Here is a 19,016-nt window from a genome sequence, read left to right as displayed (position 1 = left end):
CACTGCAGCTTTATAATATTAGTATAGATTATATAAGCCTCATTTTATCTAAACGTACTGGATGGTTAAAAGGCTTGAGTTCTTTTAATCATCTATCGCAATAAGTTTTATAAATAAATAAATAAAAATTAACAAGCAATATAAAATGCGAAAATAGATCCTGCGTTTATTGCCATGTAAATCATAAAAAAAATATGTAGTTGTATGTATTGTTTCTTTATGTTTTAACTGAGGCTGCAAGGGAGATTTCTAACGAGCTATATTATCACCGACTTCTAGCAAGATACTCTCTGTGTTGATGGTATAGTACCACCATGTTCAACTTTAAAGACCAGCAGAGCTTACGTGACTTAGGTGTTGAAGACATCACCACCTTACAGTTGGCCCCACCAACTTAACGACGATCCGTCTCGTTTGTCTTCAAATTTTATAAATAATATCTAACAACAAAAAGCGACTAATCAACGTAGCATATACCTACAAATAAACAAGGTAACTAAAAAGTTTTAAATTTGTTCCATACATACAGATAACCTCCACTTTTTTTGATGTCGGTTATTGTGTTTCGGTTTGAAGGGTGTTCCCCAGCTAGTGAAACTACTGGTCTAATCATACTTAACATATAATCGGTCTCATAGTGACGAGCGTTTGAAAAATTTTGGTATTCAATCAAGAATCCTGAGCGGCACTGCTTTGTAACGGGCAGGGCGTACTACTTACCACCTGATTTAAAAATCTCATTAAAATGATATAAACATAAAGGGTTTCGCGAGGCACGCGGTCATAAAAGAAGGTACGTATAGTTTTTTTTTTATAATTTTATTCAGATTTCGGAATGTATATATATACATTTAAACTTAAACAACACTTATTTGTACAACAGTAATTACAACATTTTCGACGTTACCTTATTATTCCGAAAAACAAAAAAAAATAACCATTAGGTACAAAAAGTACTACAATAAGGACAGACCCTAACCTAAACATTATAATTCTTTCAATTAAAAAAAAAATCTTAAAGTACAGGAATATGCTTGCTTTGTGACTGTAATAACTATACAAGACACATCTACTAGTTAGCTGAAATACTTAACTTTTTAGTGACAATTTTTCATTTTATACTACGAATGAAAATATTGCATAAACAAAACTGCCAACGGACGAACTGAGTAGGAAAGCCCATTAATTCAATTACCCGTTGATGAATTAACCAATTACTGAATTGCATACGCATTTCAGTGGCTGACAATTGACATATTTTCCGGAAGTGATTGTATTGAAATTATTTAATTTAACGATAGACTTAGAATATAATAGCATATAGATGACCTGAAAGCGTGACCAATTTTGATGTGTGAATATTTGCTTCAATATTCAAAATACCACGGACCTAGTTCCAAGTGTGGCTGGCTGTTTACGACTTTTCTATCAAAATCGGTTGTAGTAACAATTGATTCGAATTCGTTTTATATCTTGCCGTATCTCCGTTAGAGATGTTCTTGTTTTTTTGCTCGCTTTATCCGTCTGTAAGTCTCGTATATCTTGATACAGTGAGCCAAAAATTTATATAAACACATTGTATAAGGGAAGCACATGATTCATATAAGTTTTAAAATTTAGATGGTTACATGGCGAATTATTGCGTCCCCCATATGGCGAATACCTTTCCACACATGTGATTCTTTGTGTCTGTCCAGTTTGTACACTGCGACAGAGATCACTGGCGCTCATAGGACGTCCTAAATAATACTCTTCTGGTCGTGATTGACTTGGTAACTAGCGTTCCTTATCACCTGCATTATGTCCATTTTCACGTTCAACCGGTACTGTTCTGGTATTGCTTTCAGATGCGGTAGAAGCGACAGAAGAAACATCTTTTCAGGCTCTTCGCCGTCTAAATTCGGCTTGCTAAGAACATCTCTAGCATCCACATTTGCAAATGCGAATTCCGTCACCATTGGCTTACTATTGTTGGACAGATTCGGGATTTCGACTTCTATATCGTCTTGTCTCTCATCCTCATACGTATCCTCTTCATCTGAACTGGGTCTACTCAATCTTAGCTTCTTCTTGTGCTTCCAATCTATGACGTGTGATCGCTTGGCTCCGTCTTCCGAATCGCTGCTGCCATCACGTTTAGGTAACGTGTGACGCTTCAATAGGAACTCCAGTTGTCGACTGTAGATGTAGGGTCGCCGGGATCGGTTTGGATTCACCAGGTACTTCTGGAAGCAATCCCGTATGCTTTTCCATTTCTTCTGGATCTGAAGCTCTGTAATAAACAACTTTATTACATGGTTTGATTTGCAATCACATAATATCATGAGGGACATTTCATACATTTCAATGACCTGATATTCTGTTGTGTTGATGCTTAAATCGCCTTCGAAATTGTCATTCATGTTATGCTTACATGTTTAAGTACAGATTTATAAAAACTGTGACGATTATTCTCATATAATTTCAATAATAATTAAAATTAAACTTAGTATAACTTTGTTAATGAATATGAAGATGGCAAGTGTTAATTAATGGCAATTCTTAATTATTATGAACGAAATTACGATAAGTAATTGTGTCTGAAACAGGTTTGATATGTAGCTTACGTACATACTTAGAGTGTTATAATTATAAAAGGAACTGGTATTTTCGTCATGCATCCTACACCTAGTTGACAACTGAAGACGGCATTTTTGTTTAACCCCGTTACCCGACAATCTCGTTTGCCCCTCTTCAATAAAAATACCTAGAATGTCCTGTGTATTGTAGCCAAGGGCGAACATAGTAAATGAAATAGGTTACAATCTTTGATGCATTACGATTATTTGGGTTATTTACTTTAAAGGAGGTAGGTATTAGTGTTACTTTGTATTATTGCGACGCTTACCCAATTCACGCAGCTCACTCTTCGATACATTAATGTCCTTGCCGGCAACTTCCCTAATCACTTCGAGCCACAGTCTGTGTCGCTGGTTCTTGGATTTGTACCCGGGGTCATCGCTGTCCCATATGCCGGGCCGTTTCTTGACCTCCTCGATCAGTCTCTCTGGCTCGTACTCAAACGTTGTCATGGTGACGCAACAGTCGCAGCGTCAAAACGCGGTCGACAGCGTTCGCGAGCGGCGGTTGTCGGGTGACTACTGACTGGCGTGGCGTGCAGAGAGCAGGGGGAACGCGCGTTTCGATAGAAAATGGCGGCTCCGGCGCTAGGTTGACCAAATATTTTTCTTATATTGTCATATTTTGTTAACATACCTTGTGCATTTGTTTTATGAATATAATGTTATAAAACGTAATTCTAATTGTTATATAATTAACAATTTAATAGATTATAAATAATTAATACTTTATGTTGAGAGTTCAGACGTAAATTATTGATATTAATTATTATTACTACCTATTGGTTTCTAATCTAAAATGTTGCTTCCATTTGGAAATATGTATTACAATATCTAATATAATGTGGTATGAGAGATTACTAAAGTAAATAATTATGCTAATAATTTAAACATACCGATTTGTGCTCGGATTAAGTATTTTATATCTTTTAACGCCCAGAAAAATTAATATTAGCTTACTTTTCTTTTTAGAAAACATTTTGTATGTAATCACCGTCACCATATATGGGGATTGGGGTACTAGAAGGTCGATCTTTAAGTTAGCATGTGATTGAAAAATACACAACAAATTGTAATTTAAATTTTGAATCTTTTCTACGAAGATGTTGGATGTAATTATGCAATCGGTAGTTCGTTGGAACTATGTTAAACTGTGAGAAATGCTTTGCATAAATACTCTTCATGCTGTTGGTGTCCTAACTATAAGATACATACATACGCAAATTCGAAAAAACTGTGATACAAAAGTGATTATAAACACGAACTCGGCACCTAGGAAACACCCGTATTATACATAGGCTGAACTAAAAGTATCGGGAATGGAATATTTCCACTGTTCCTGTCATATTAAAATCTCTTCTATATTTCATTTAAGCCCTACTGATTCCTGTAAACCATATTTTGATAAATTTAAAATACTTACTTTCCCGTGCCTATGAAGTATATATGAAGTGCTAGTATTCATTAGAACAAATGATCAACTATTTAGTTACTCTGATAGTAAACGCAGAAAAAATAAAATATGTTTCACGCAGCATACAACGGCACTTTTTGGTTATAGTATATTTAATATAGCTCCTCAGCTATATAATAAACTACCAGCATCATTAGCGGACCAAAACTTAAATATTAACTCTTTTAAAAATAAAATTAAGGAATTTTTAATGACGAAGAAATATTATTCAGTTAAAGAATATTTAACAGACATGAATGTTTAGTCATTAGAATAAGTTCATTCAGATATTTCAAATTAACATTTTAGTAAGCAAATTTTTATTTTTCACATTTTTATAATATTATGGTGGATAGACTTTTATGAATAATTTGGTTTTTATGTTGTATGTTTTTCACGGTAAACTTAGAGTAAGAATTGTAAAATATTATTTTTGCATGCCTACCCGGCAGATTGTTAGCACCTATGATTATAATGTAACACCAATGTACCCACTCAATCTATGCAATTAAATGACTTGATTTGATTTGATTTGATTTTTAATTGAAAACTCCTTGGTTTGGAATTGACTCGAGAATATTTTATAGCGATGATTTATTATGATTTTCGAAGTGGTTTAACACAAAAACAGTGTGTTGACCGGATGATTTCTGCATTTGGTGATGAAGTCCCATCCAAAACCACAAAATTTTAGAGCGTTGATTTATTATGACTTTCGAAGTGGTTTAACACAAAAACAGTGTGTTGACCGGATGATTTCTGCATTTGGTGATGAAGCCCCATCCAAAACCACAATTTATCGCTGGTGTGCTGAATTTCAACGTGGACGTGTCAAGCTCAGTGATGATCCCCGCCAAGGTCGTCCAAAAACTGCAGTCACCAAAGAAAACGTTGATGCTGTGCGTAAGCTGATCGAGGAACATCGACATGTGACAGACCGCGAAATTCAGGCAACTTTAGACATTGGCATGAGTCGTTTTCCCGATGTATACCACATTTGCTGTGTGAAGAGCAAAAAGCGGCTCGCGTTATTTGGTGCGTCAGAAATCTCGAAAGATTCCACGCAGGATCCTCAAATGCTGTATACAACATCGTATCAGGTGACGAATCCTGGATATACGCGTACGAACCCGAACCCGAAACATAAAACCAGTCACGAGTTTGGTGTTCGAAAATAAGCTAAAGCCTACAAAAATTGTTCGTTCACGGAGTGTTGCAAAAAATGGTGGCCACGTTTGTCTCCAAAACCTGCCATGTTGCGACTATTCCTCTTGAGGGACAAAGAACGCCGCATCATCCTCCATCACGACAATGCGAGTTCTCACACCGCGCACAGAACAAAAGAGTTTTTAGAGCAAGAAAACATAGAATTATTAGATCATCCGCCGTACAGCCCCGACCTAAGCCCGAATGATTTCTATACTTTCCCTAAAATAAAGAATAAATTGCGTGGTCAGAGATTTTCTGCACCTGAAGAAGTTGTGGACGCCTTCAAAACGGCCATTTTGGAGACCCCAACTTCCGAATGGAATGGTTGCTTCAATGATTGGTTCCATCGTATGGAAAAAATGTGTCAAATTTCGCGGAGAATACTTCGAAAAGCAATAAATACATTTTTAAATAGTAATGTTGTGTCACTTCCTTGATTCCTGAAATTTTCAGTGCCGCCCTCGTAGTTTTTTTTAAATGAAAATAAGGGACGAGACGAGCAGGACGTTCAGCTGATGGCAATTGATATATACCCTGCCCATTAAATTGCAGTGCCGCTCTGGATTCTTGAAAACCCCCAAAAAATCTGAGCGGCACTACAACTGCGCTCGTCACTTTGAGACATAAGATGTTAAGTCTCTTTTGCCCAGTTCGGTAATTTCGCTAGCTACGGTGCCCTGAAGGGCCGAAACACAAAAATGTTTACACATTATTGCTTCACGGCAGAAATAGGCGCCGTTATGCTACCCATTATCTAGCCGGCATCCTGTGCAAGGTCGCCTCCCACTGGTAATAATAGTAATAGTGATTCTCTAACAACAATGTGTGTTCGGTGACAAAGATAAGTTTTTGTGAATTTATGGTCAACCTAGTAGGAGCGGTGTTTCACCGCAACACGACAACCGCGGCGTGTGGCGAGCGCCGGGCGGGGCAGCAGTCGGCTGTCGGCACTCGGCGCCGAGCGTGTGTTAGCGGCTCGGGGAGACTCGGCTCGTGAGCGAGTGTCAAGTAGTAACCCGAACGAGTCAAACGCGACGACCGACCGCGTCCGCCGAGTGACGAGTCTCATTGACGTTACTGCTCTCACATACGTCTGGTATTGGCTTATTCATGTAATATTGTAAAATGCAAACCCGTTGGTTGAGCGCTATGAGTAGTGTGCTGTGTGACTTGACTTGGGCAAAGAGCCTCATTCCTGTTGATTTTTATTATTTTTCCATACTGAATCAGAAGAAAAATAATTTATTTTGCTGTTGGTTTAATCTAGTTTACAATATTTGTTGAGGCTATTATTATATAGTTATTTGCAAAATTGAGATTCACCTGAGCAATAATCAAATTATATCTACTAGACCTATCTGATCAGATACTTTAAATAAAATTATCAAATATAAATTTTCAAATTTAAATTTTATTTGTGTATCTATTAATGGCAGAAGTGAGAATCACTTTAAAAACATAACTAATTGTTTAGATTAGCAAGAGCGACATCTCAAGTAAATTTCCTAATATGCAAATATTGGGGTTGAGCAGGTTATCAACTATAAAGTAGATCCTTTAGAGTGTTTAGACGAAGCCACAACCTGAGAGTTGAACAAAGCATACAAGATTTTATGACGATACGTCACTCGAACGGTCAGCTCAGTTGGAAGCTCGCACTCGCACGGAACGGAAGAGGTCGTGGGTTCGAGTCCCGCACCGTTCATAAAATTTTGTTTTCGAATTTTATTTGTGTATTAACAACAAATCATAATAAAACATAACAAATACTTTAATGATAGAGGAATAACGGAGTTTTCTGGACGAATTTTAAAGGTCAGCTGAAGGTATTTAGGTCATTTACGACCTAACTACCTTCTTGAGTGTCTTGAAAGCATCGTAGTAATGTATTAATCCTCCCCGATCTGGATATTTGTATTATCGCAGCGGTGGACTGGTTGGCATCAGTTAGTAATTTCTCGAGAGAACACATAACTAAAATCGATTATTTCACCTGTATGGCTTCTGTCCGATAGGGATATATAATATTAACTACATGCTGCCCTCAGAGTGTCATACTAGCAGTGGCTTGCACACCATAAAGGCAATTAGGCAGTGCCTACCTCGTTAAAAACCTAAATAAATATAGAACTAGTGTAAAAGTTGATTTAGTTTAATTTGCTTCCGCAATTTATTACCAAACTCGTATTGAACACACACTCCTAATTTTTTTCCTTAAGCTGCTAGATCCTAAATACCTACGGTAGGCAGTCTCCAGATTCGATATACATCTTCAATATTTAGACCTCAAAACCTAGTACTGTCAAACTAATGCTCAACTACGACTATTGAAATCTAGAATGCCCACCTTGCTAAATAAAACCAATGCACGCCCCTGTATACTAGGTATGTTCAGATTGCTTATTTTCATCAAAACTGGTTCGGTAGTCGTGAAAGAGTAACTAACGACTAAATAAGGGACGAGACGAGCAGGGCGTTCAGCTGATGGTAATTGATACGCCCTGCCCATTACAATGCAGTGCCGCTCAGGATTCTTGAAAATCTCAAAAATTAGAGGCACTACAATTGCGGTCGTTACCTTGAGACATACGATGTTAAGTCTCATTTGCCTAGTAATTTCACAAGCTACGGCACTCTTCAGACCGAAACACAGTAATGTTTACATATTACTGCTTCACTGGTAAAAAGACGTGATGGATTATGACTCTAATTGTCGAAAGAACTGCCAAAACCAGTCGTCTTCTAACTGATTAGATAGTTCGATTTTTACAGCAAAATGTATCCTAATAATAAAAGAATATTACCTATTTATTTTATAGTTATTAGTAACTGATATTTGTTTGTTATGAACTGGGGTATCAGAATTCTACTTATAGGAGATCCCTGAATCTGATATCAGATAAGAAACAAAGGTGCAGCGTGCATCTGTGATAGTGTTATCATTGGCTTTCATTTTCTGGGTCCTCGTAAATATTGCTAATAGCATTAATTCGGAAATTTTTATGTTTATCGCGCTCGGAAAAGAGTGGACGTTGTGTTTCTTGTATGTTCTTCTCACGAGCTATACTTTTTCCTAACATATTTTTCCGACGATTCAAAAACGCTTAGTTTAAGCGTTGTTTAAGCTAAAAATTGATTACATTTTATTTAACTTTGACTTCAGGGCCTAGTATGATTACAGGGAAACTAAAAAGTTGGATTTCATATTGAAATATATATATATATGTTATAAAGCAGCAAAAATACTTGCACTGCATCAAGCGTGACAAGTAGTTTTTGCGTTTTGCTCGAACATACATACAGACAAACATCTATAAATGTTTTTTTTTAGATTCGATATTGTTTGTAGAACACATAGCAAGTATTCTTTTAATGATATTCAATGTACTTACGTATTCTTAACATCGTCACGATTTCATTCGAAAAAGCTCGTTCAACCATTCCTCTGCTATTTACCATTGAGAGGCTCCTTTGCATAGGATGCCGGCTAGTTTATGGGTACCACATTCTGCCCTGAAGCAGTAATTTGTAAACATAACTGTGTTTCGGTCTGAAGGGTGCCGTAGCTAGGGAAATTACTGGGCAAATGAGACTTAACATCCTCTGTCTCAAGGTGACGAGCGCATGTAGTGCCGCTCTCTCGCTCGCAGAGTGGCACTGCTTTGTAATGGACAAGGCGTATCAATTACCATCAGCTGAACGTCTGCTAGTGTAGTCCCTTATTTTCATATAAAAAAATATTACAAGAATCTAGGCGGCGCGGCGGCAATCATCACAATTAAGTGATCCATACGCTCTTTTCGCTTCCCTCTTCCATAAAAAAGGTGACTAATCTGAGGTGAGCCAGACTCACCAGGATATCAGGTGGTCTGCAAGCTCGCGGTAACCTTCCCATCCATAAAAAACTGCTGATCTCATATTATGCTTAGAGGATGGATTGAGAATGGGACGTGCCTCTGAAGGCATCGCCCCTTTTATATGAGCTCTTTAGAAAATTCATATTTATATAAGTCTATCAAGTGGTTAGTGCTTGAGAGTTGAGTGAAGGCCGGGTATAGAGATTATAATTATTGGCAGATGTTCGCGAATTGGTTTTGAGTTCAACGACTTTTAGTAGCAGTCTGGGTGGGTTCATATAACAGATTATGGGAGGACCAGGAGAATCTCTGGAGCCTTGTCGGCCTTCTAATTTTAAAAGCACGCATGGTAGTTAATTTTAACAATATGTTATTTTTTTAAAGTATATATATATATATATACTAGCGGACCCGACATTCATTGTCCTGTATACACATGTTAAATTTGAAAAATCGGTCCATACGTTAGGAGGAGATCACTAACATACGAAGGAGAATTATATGTCGACTGTATTGAGAATCTATTAAACCAATCTCAAATTCACTGGAACACTCTAAAAAATCATCAAAATAGATCCAGCCATTTAGGAGGTATTTCAATTGTGAATCTAAACCGTCCTCGAATCCACTCAGAAATTCATTCCAAACAGAAAATTTCATTCATATCGGTCCAGCCTTTTAGGAGGAGTTCACTGTCAACACACGTACAGAAGAATTATATATATAAAGATAACCCCTGGGATTAATTACAAATTAAATTTGCTATCTAAACTAACGTACGTCATATATGTCACTCGGACGGTTGGCTCAGTGGAAGAGCGCTCGGACGGAACCCGAGAGGTCGCGGATTCGAGTCCCGCATCGTTCATCAAATTTAATTTGTAAAGCTAGATAATACTGTAAGTTCGTAGCATGGCGAAGAAAGTTCTGCTTACATCTTCGAGATATGTATGTGTTTGTAAAAAAAAAAAGAATTGTTTAAATCAGCTAATGATCTAAATCCGCGGAACCGACGTGATCCACAAAGACTCGTTCTTCATGATGTTCCAAAAATTACCAAATATAATAAAAGTTGTGTATGTAATTGTGTTCGTATTTATAATAAGTTACCGAGTAGCATAAAAATTTTAAATTCTAGATTATTCAAGAATAAACTATATAGTGGGCTAAATGATTATAATTTTTATAGTATTAAGGAATTTATGGAAATGAAATTCTGATTATATTCATTGTGTTTAAATATTTGCATGCTGGGAATAGTGCTGGCAAAACATGTAAGCTCTTATTATTTATTTAAATTTAAACTCCATTGTATACTATGTTTTTTGCAAATAAATATATTATTATTATTATTATTATTATTATTATTATTATTACATTTCTATTACAAATCCTATTGTTTTCCATCCGCATCACAATCCCTTGCGGAAGTTGGCCTGCTCTAGAATCTTCCCCACACTTCATACTTAATACTGCCAGAAGTGGTCGCTGGCAGTATTAAGTTTTCTTTGGACAAATTCATCAAACATCACTTTTATTTTATCATGAACAGAATACAGTCCAGAAATTCTTAGTCTAAATCGTGCTTCCTAAATATAATTCCACTTTCACAGAATATCTTACTAAAAGTCATTAATCGGAGAATTAATTTGTGAGATTAATGCAACACAATCTTTCAATAACTGCATCAGAATAAATAATACACACGGCTGTAGATAGTCGCTGTAATAACCCAATTATAACAGAAACAGTGCATTCATACCAGGCGCACCTTAATCACCTAATTGAAGTGATGAACACGCGACGCTCTATATTGTTTTTATCAAAGCGTTCTACTTCGCTAATGACTATGTTTTATGCGAGCCTGGTATCTTTTGATTGGAGAGTAGGTGAAAGAACGATAAGATTGTTCTATTTAGATTTGTTGTTAACTAGTGATCCTGGCCGTATATCAGTGTACTCTGTACAGTGGGAAGAAATTGAAAAAAAAAAACATTTAGTTCCGTATTGCTTAATTTCCCAACAACTAGTTTGGCTTCTTGCGAGGACGCAACAGTATTAAAACCTACAAGCAATTCAAATCTTCACTCACAATGCCGAAAAATACCCCTCCGGCTAGTATATATTTTTATTCATTTTTCAAGTGCTTGGTAGTGGAGTCTACTGTATGTAGATCGTCATAAGAGGACCTTTCCCTGCGATGCCAGGTTATCGTTACGTTCCGGGACACCCTGTCTGTCTAAACATGGGAAGGAAATTTATACCTTGTTTGCAGTTCTTCCAGTACGAACGCCAAGATCACTTGGAGTTGCCAATAGAGGTGACGAGACATTGTGTGTCTTCAATAATTCGCATGATATCATTTTATTATATATTAAACTAAAGGAAAGTTTTGAAAGGAAACAACGAGATGGCCTTATCTCAGAAAACTTCGTTTGGGTTATGTTTTTTTTATAAGAAAACTACCACTAAGTCGACTGTTCTCATGGTAGAAAAGTTTTCAATTGTTTATTTAAACCATCTCTAACATGCAGCAAGATAGAGTAAGCGAATCTATTGTTACTGTTACATGATATAAAATAAACTTGTTTCAATCTTAGCACGGATAACTACCGTTAAAATTTGAAAACATATACTCAAAGCTTTGAGGTCTTCTTCAACGTGATGTTGGCTAAATTGTGGTGTATCTTCCACAGAAGCTTCAGTAGGAAAAATAGAATAGAACAGTCAGCCACGCCTGGCATAAGCTCCATAGTATTATGAATATTATTAAATACAAACACATCGATAAATCTAAATTGACCACGCATTATCGGGCTGCGGTAGGTCCGTCTGTACATTAGTATATTCCAAGTCTATGGTCAGAACAAATTTCAATTGAAATTATCTTCTACGTTTAACTTAGGCAAAAAAGAATCATTCTCCAATGCTTGACTGATAGTCTCAAGAAATCGAAAGTTAGATAAGGATTGTAATTCGTAAATAGTAGAGTCACTATTTGGTAACGAGCACGTGTAGTCGTTATTGTGATATCGTTCGCGTTTGTGTTAGTATCTTAGTAGGGCGTAGTCGCGACGTAGAGAGCAGTGGGCGGGTCGTTGACCGCTGGTGTCACGGTCCCATACACATATATCCAGGTATGCACGTATACTTCCCTTAATAATGTCGCGAATAGTATACAGCTTGGCGCCACAATGGTGACATTAAATAAATACACGGTAAACACATTACCGTAATCATAAAAAAAGTGAGTGTGTACTTATATATGCAAAAGTTATATTTTGGCGTAACAAAGCAAAAATCCTTAAAATTATTTATTCCTCCTGCTATTCTACGTTTGTTGTGGCTTTGACAATTAATTATAAAATAACGAATACGACTTAATGGGCTTGAGCCCTTCCGTCCTAATAATGGACGAAGAAACCAAAAAGAAAATAACAAATGTCGCAAACGTCAGAAAATTTTAAGAACCAACTTCATCCTGTTACTTATGTGTTACAGTGATGCGTGAGCATCTTAAAATGTAACTCATATTTTTTTCATAACGCGCCTAAAGAAGTATAACTTCAAAAAATCAAATACATAATTCACCTAAATAAATCAGCTTACCATAATATCATTTCGGAACGTCCTGTAAGTACCTAATCTACTTAGTAGCCGCACGCTAATGTAGGCACGGACACCTACTTTGTACCTAATTGTGCGACCACGTAAGTAAGGGTGTTAAAAATTGTTTTCTAAATATATAATTTGTTTGTTTTAAAATTAAAAAAAAAATCATTTAATTAATATAATTAGGAATTATTATATATGTATTTGTTTAGAAAATTTCACGATAGCGGCACGGCAAAACCATATTATAATCTAGGACATAGATGACTCTAAATGATCGATTGCTAACTTAAAATGTATATATATATACATATATGAGCCAAAGACGGTATCTGCTATCAAACCAGCCTTGAACTACCAGAAGACGCAAAAATACACTAATAACTAATTAAGTATCTACCTACATAAAGTGCAAAGCTCAGTTATAACGCAGATGTCAGCACCATTGTGAAGCATTGAACGGTGTATTGACACACCGCAATTGGAAACAAAACTCGACATACATCTGAGAATATAAACATTTCCACGGATGGTTCGAGCGCTATTGTAGTGTTAATCACCCCTTGTGTTGTTTTCCAGAAGTGAGAGAATGATAAGACATTGTAAATTGAACCAATAGAAAGGAAACTAAAATACTCTTATTGGATACCAATTAATTTATGTGTGCTAAAAAATACAAATAGAGGAACAGCTCCATTGTTCTGCCGCTAAATACTTACAACGCTGTCGTGTCTTGACGTCTAGTTGCTAAAAATATGCAAGGGTTGTCACAAAAATTTGCTATAAGGTGTTGGTATTGGTAAAGGGGCTCCTGTTTCCGCAATTAGACCACTAAGTTGGGTCCAATTTGCGTGCAGTGTTGGCCAGGCTCCGTCCGGAAGAACAGAACACTCCTGGGGTGTTCGCAGACTTCCAGGAGCGACCTTGTATTTACTAAGGTTTTTGCCCGTTGGTTGGCCACCCCACCACAGGATTTCCAGGATAACATGAGTGACTGTTTCATCCTCGGCTAGAAAGTCCCTGTACTTAGGACTGTCCGTTACGCCGATTGTAAAAAGGTGCTTGTTTAGTGATGTGTGACCCGTTAGGGTGCCACAACAATGATTCGGATGTCATCTCTATTCAGGCTAATAAGTTGACGTGTCAGTTTCGGCGATAGTGTAGTAATCACTTCTTTCCAAGATAAAATGTTGACTCACAGTCATTTACACTTTACAGCACAGATGGCTAGCGTATTTAAAGTAAAAATTATAAGTATGGTTCTATACCACTACACTTAAAAATGGAATTCATATTGAGACGCCATCTGAATTACGGACCTTATTTGAGCTTTTGGCATATGGTGCGATGTTGGAATATGGCGGCATCGCGGCAGTATTCAGTTCGGGTAGCTCTTCCAAACACTCCCTGTTGTATATATATATATATATATGGAATAATTAAAGGAAATGGTTAAAATATTTTTGTGTATATGTATTTAAGTGCAATGTAAACATAATCTGTGCGTTTCATAATTCCTTGTTAACTGGGATAGTTGACTAGGCGAGTCCTACCGCGTAAGCGTTTCGTTATCCCGTGCGGTTGAGGAGTGGTGGTTAAAAATTTTTAATGTTTTTTCAATATACTCGATTACAAGAGAAACCATCGTTATGATTATGGTTAAAAAAATCTTTATGCAGGTTAGACCTGCATTTTATGACTAAAATTTTTAGTTTGCTCTGTCAAATTAATTGATTATGAAGGTAGATGGACAAAACTTTCGAAACCGCTTTATTCATTATCTTTTACGATTAACTGACTTAAGTGTACCTAAGATCGTAAAATTGTGGTTTAGGGTAGATCAGAACCGAATAAAGAGTTCTCCAATTAGGTACTAAAACGTTCACTGGTTCCCAAATTTCGATTGCCAAGCTCTAACCACAATCCACAATTAAACCCTCCTGGACATCAGCTGTCGTAATTGTTGAAATTGAATCACATATCTTACTACATACGTTTGCTAATAACGTTGCGTAAAAACAACATTCAGTTCAGATATTAAATCATAGCTTGGTGCTCTTGGTCGGTTGTGACCACGTGACCACGCTTCGTCGCACACGCGGTTACCGTGACGGCTGACGAACAAAGAGTTTGTTATGGACTTATGGAGCTCTTTGTGATTACCAAAAACTGTAGCAGACCTATTGCAGGCTATAAGGGTCAATAAAGGTATTTATTATTGTCTTAAAATTAATTCTCTTTGGGTCGTCTTCCCCGAAACAAACGCTTTAAGAGGGAGGACGGCGCAAAACTCTCCCAGAACTATTATTCGCATATACAATTGTACATTATTATACTTACGGGAATGCTTTTGCTAAAATAATCTAGTTTCGGGCAGTACTTTCAAATTGAATTAATTTTTCAATTAGAATATGAAATCACTTCTTGAACGTCAGAAATAAACATCGAAAATTTATGCCTCAGACCTCAATGAGATAGAGAGAGGAGAGAGAAAGAAACTCATCGGATTTTTTCCTAAATTTTGAGAAAATCAAATTTATAATTTAAATGACCTGAGAGCGGTCGCTCTATTCCGAACCTGTGGTATCATTAAGAAAGTCATTTATGTTATAGTTATCTTTACCAATTAATCGTCTTTTAATATTTTTTAAAATTTCGTACTACATTTGTTTTGTACATTCCCTGGGATATGTTACAAGTGGGAGACTCCTTTACACAGATTGCCGGCAAGATTCTGCGTACCACAACGGCGCCTATTTCTGCCGTGAAACAGTAGAGTGTAAGCATTACTGTGTTTCGGTCTGAAGGGCGCCGTAGATAGTGAAATTACTGGGCAAATGAGACTTGATATCTTGTCTCAAGGTGACGAGCGCAATTGTAGTGCCTCCTAGAATTTTTGGGTTTTTTCAAGAATATTGAGCGGCACTGCAATGGGCAGGGCGTATCAATTACCATCAACTCAAGGTCCTGCACATCTCGTCCCTTATTTTCATTTACAAAAATCGTAAAAGCATATACATCGCCCTTCAAAAGACTTACTACCTCGACCTAAGTAGCAAAACACGCTTATGTTTGTTCCATCTGTTAACGCTATGATTATCACATTTTCTAGAAAGTACGATACATACGGCCTTAGAAATAAACTTGGTATAAAGTTATAACTGATGATAAACAAATAAAGTGCAAAATGTTTACATTATTGTTGACAACACTGTCAATACATTGATAATTCTGAAGTTTTCCTAATGACAAGCTGCCTTGCAAATAAACGCGGGAAACGTTATACGTCCGAACAAACCATTCGTAAGCAAAATGTCTATTTGTAAACATTTTACATATTCTTGGTTTATGCTTAGTTATAACTTTATGCCAATTTTATTTGAAAGGCCGTATGACTTTGTACATGCATTAGGTACATCTATACATGCATTAGGTACATCTATATATATAAAAATGGATTGCTGTTCGTTAGTCTCGCTAAAACTCGACAACGGCTGGACCGATTTGGCTAATTTTGGTCTTGAATTATTTGTGGAAGTCCAGAGAAGGTTTAAAAGGTGAACAAATAGGAAAATGCTGCTAAATTAAATAAAAACAACAAATTTGTTTTTACTTTGATGTATCCATACATAATTTCTATGAGAGAAAATATTGACGCACGGTTTGACAGTTCTGCTGTGAAACAATTTCATTACAACAGCAGGGTGCATATTTTACGAAGTAATTTTTGATGTTATGATATATTATTGACAAATTCATATAAAAACATATATTTTATTAATTATATACAGAACAACGTCTGTCAGGTCAGCTAGTTATCAATAAAATAATAACAGTTTAAATGTTTATTTCCCTAAATTTTTCTCTTAATGATACTTTAGGACAGTTGTAAATAGCGCGTATAGCTATCTTATGCTATCAATAATCTGAGAGGCGAGGTTATCACTTATTACCAATTGATTTTCATACATACTCAAAATATTAATATTATTATATTATGACGTTCTTCCCTCGCGCATGATTTGTTTAAATATACACTAGTATATTGTAAATCTATGGTTTTCAGCAAATAATTAAAAAAACCGATGTGGTGAAAACCATAGCGGCCATCATGCATATAATATTTTTTTTTATAAAATGTAATGTCGTACGATGCTACTGAACCGGTTTTATTTTAAAGTTAAATCTTTATGTATTTCGTCGCCCTTATAAAGGCACATTTATTACCTATTATTGCCCAACCAAGTCGAGTAAGACAATATTTAACCGAGTTAGCTATATATGGTCACTTATGGACTTAAATAAGTTTTCTCAGACCACCGATTCGGGTCTGTGTATTGATGTTTATTTATATATAAATATAATCATAAATAACTTATATCTTATGATCATAAGATTTTATTAGAAGGCTTATGATACTGACTTGTCTTGATGCTATGATGTACATATACTCAGGTACAAAAAACGTTTTTTATCTAAAAAAATATAAAGGTATAGTTTCTTACTAAAAGTCTAATCTAGATAATCTGGATTCATACGAGCAATGATGGTGGCAATAAATCGAAAAATCTAAATGTACTCGCTTTAAAAAAATAATGATTAATACACTAAAGTATATCTTACTAATATACTTTTATCTAATTGTACAACAAGCCTATCGAAACTAAGAAAAAAAAGTGATTCACTCGATTGTATGAATCGTGCAGTGATTGATAAGTTGACAGATAACGGCTATAATCTTGTGAAAAACGGAGGTAGCCGAAATCCACTACATTTTAAGCAACTGTTCGCTTTCAAACTTGGCCGGATTTTATTTTATCGCGCTTATATTGTAATTACTATTTCAAACTTATGTCAAATCACTGCACGTTTCATACTAAACTAAGTTTAAAATTTATTTTTATTTATTTTATTATTATTTGTATATTATTTATTTCAAGGGATAGGTTTTGCGTATGATTATGAGGCATAATAATGTTATGGTACTAAAATATTATTATATTCTACATAGAAAGCATATTTGATTCAGTAGTTGTATTCATCCTGGAGGAACTATGCGCTGTGTAAAGCAGGCATTTTTTTAAAGTAGGCCACGGAATGTTCAGCAAACATCCGAGTTTTAGAATAATGTATTCAATGTACCATTTATACTTTTTATTTGTGAAATCCACTAACCCATAGAAAACTATTGTGACCCTGGATTATGGCTGTGTTTGTTTGAGTGTCCATTATAAATTATTGTACCGCGAAAGTAGTTCACGCGTGCTGACCAGACAATGGCGGGTTTGCGTAACTGACAAATTGTGTACAACCTGTTTTTACCGTTTCCCGAAAAAACTACGCGGCGCTACTATAGAGAGTTATTGTTCCGAAAAGCCATCCATTGCTCTAAGTACAAGTGAATTATTCATATCACCCATAGCAGGTAATACCAGCTGAGGATAGTGAGTGATTATTTAGATTTTGCCAAGAGTAGACCAGTGCCGATGCCTTTGAAAATGATAAAAAGTGAAAAAAAAAAATAGTAGGATGAAACCCATTGGAAAAGGACGAGAATATGACAAAAACGAAAGGAAAAACAAATTACGGGCGTTCTGAGGTCGGAAAGTGGAAATGGGGGGTGTTTTAGGGTAAAAAACGGTTTCCGGCAAAACTACGAGTCCTATGACAAAAAGTTAAATTGCAAAGTTGTAGGTAATAACGAGATCTACATCTTTTGTATTCACACTTTTTTCACATAACTTCAAAGTTTATATGAAAAACTCAAAAAACCAAGTTTTTGTTTTTTTATTTTCCTATTACAAAAAATAACTTGAAATATTGTAAAAAGTTACCTTTTTATGTCCCAAATACACTTTAAATTATTTGAATTGTAATATTTATTTTTTCACCTTAGTTTGACTCAAATATCGGAAAAGAACCCTTATTTCAAAATTTCACCCGTCAAAATATCAATTTTTCAAAAAGTTTGTGTGCTTTCTATTCGTTAAAATCTTTACTTTCTGATGGTGTAAAAAAAATATACGGTCTACATCATAATGGAAAATCTTCTAATAATTTTTTCGGTCAAAAGGCCGTCGCTAGTTAAATTACTGGGCAAAGGAGACTTAACATCTTATGTGTCAAGGAGATGAGCGCAATTGTAGTGCCGCTCAGGATTTTTGAGTTTTTAAAGAATTCTGAGCGGCACTGCATTGTGATGGACAGCTGTCTGTTACCATCAGCTGCTCGTCCGGTCCCTTATTGATATAAAAAACATAAGAATTG

General features: G+C 35.9%; 2 protein-coding genes across 3 annotated transcripts in view; one reads left to right on the top strand and one right to left on the bottom strand.

Moving 5' to 3' along the window:
- Window positions 1–19,016, top strand: part of LOC126979877 (leucine-rich repeat and calponin homology domain-containing protein) — a 92,902-nt gene that overhangs the window by 28,896 nt on the left and 44,990 nt on the right. The gene's annotated exons all lie outside the window — the stretch shown is intronic.
- Window positions 854–3,127, bottom strand: LOC126979940 (uncharacterized). Its single transcript, XM_050829537.1, has 2 exons — window positions 2,888–3,127; window positions 854–2,272 (listed from the first exon to the last, which is right to left on the bottom strand). Exons 1-2 carry the CDS (start codon window positions 3,069–3,071, stop codon window positions 1,740–1,742), a joined length of 717 nt encoding a protein of 238 aa, XP_050685494.1. The 5' UTR covers window positions 3,072–3,127; the 3' UTR covers window positions 854–1,739.

The sequence above is a fragment of the Leptidea sinapis genome, chromosome 4 (assembly GCF_905404315.1).
Source record: "Leptidea sinapis chromosome 4, ilLepSina1.1, whole genome shotgun sequence".
NCBI classification, from domain to species: domain Eukaryota; kingdom Metazoa; phylum Arthropoda; class Insecta; order Lepidoptera; family Pieridae; genus Leptidea; species Leptidea sinapis.
The sequence above is the reverse complement of the archived record's forward strand: the minus strand, read 5'-3'. Positions and strand labels throughout refer to the sequence as shown.

What these genes read in the sequence shown, in the direction of transcription:
- LOC126979940 (XM_050829537.1), bottom strand. Translation starts at nt 3,071, where the DNA reads ATGACAACGTTTGAGTACGAGCCAGAGAGACTGATCGAGGAGGTCAAG. An exon ending in GAGTGAGCTGCGTGAATTGG is followed by an intron (nt 2,273 to 2,887) that starts GTAAGCGTCGCA and finishes TGTTTATTACAG; the next exon opens with AGCTTCAGATCCAGAAGAAA.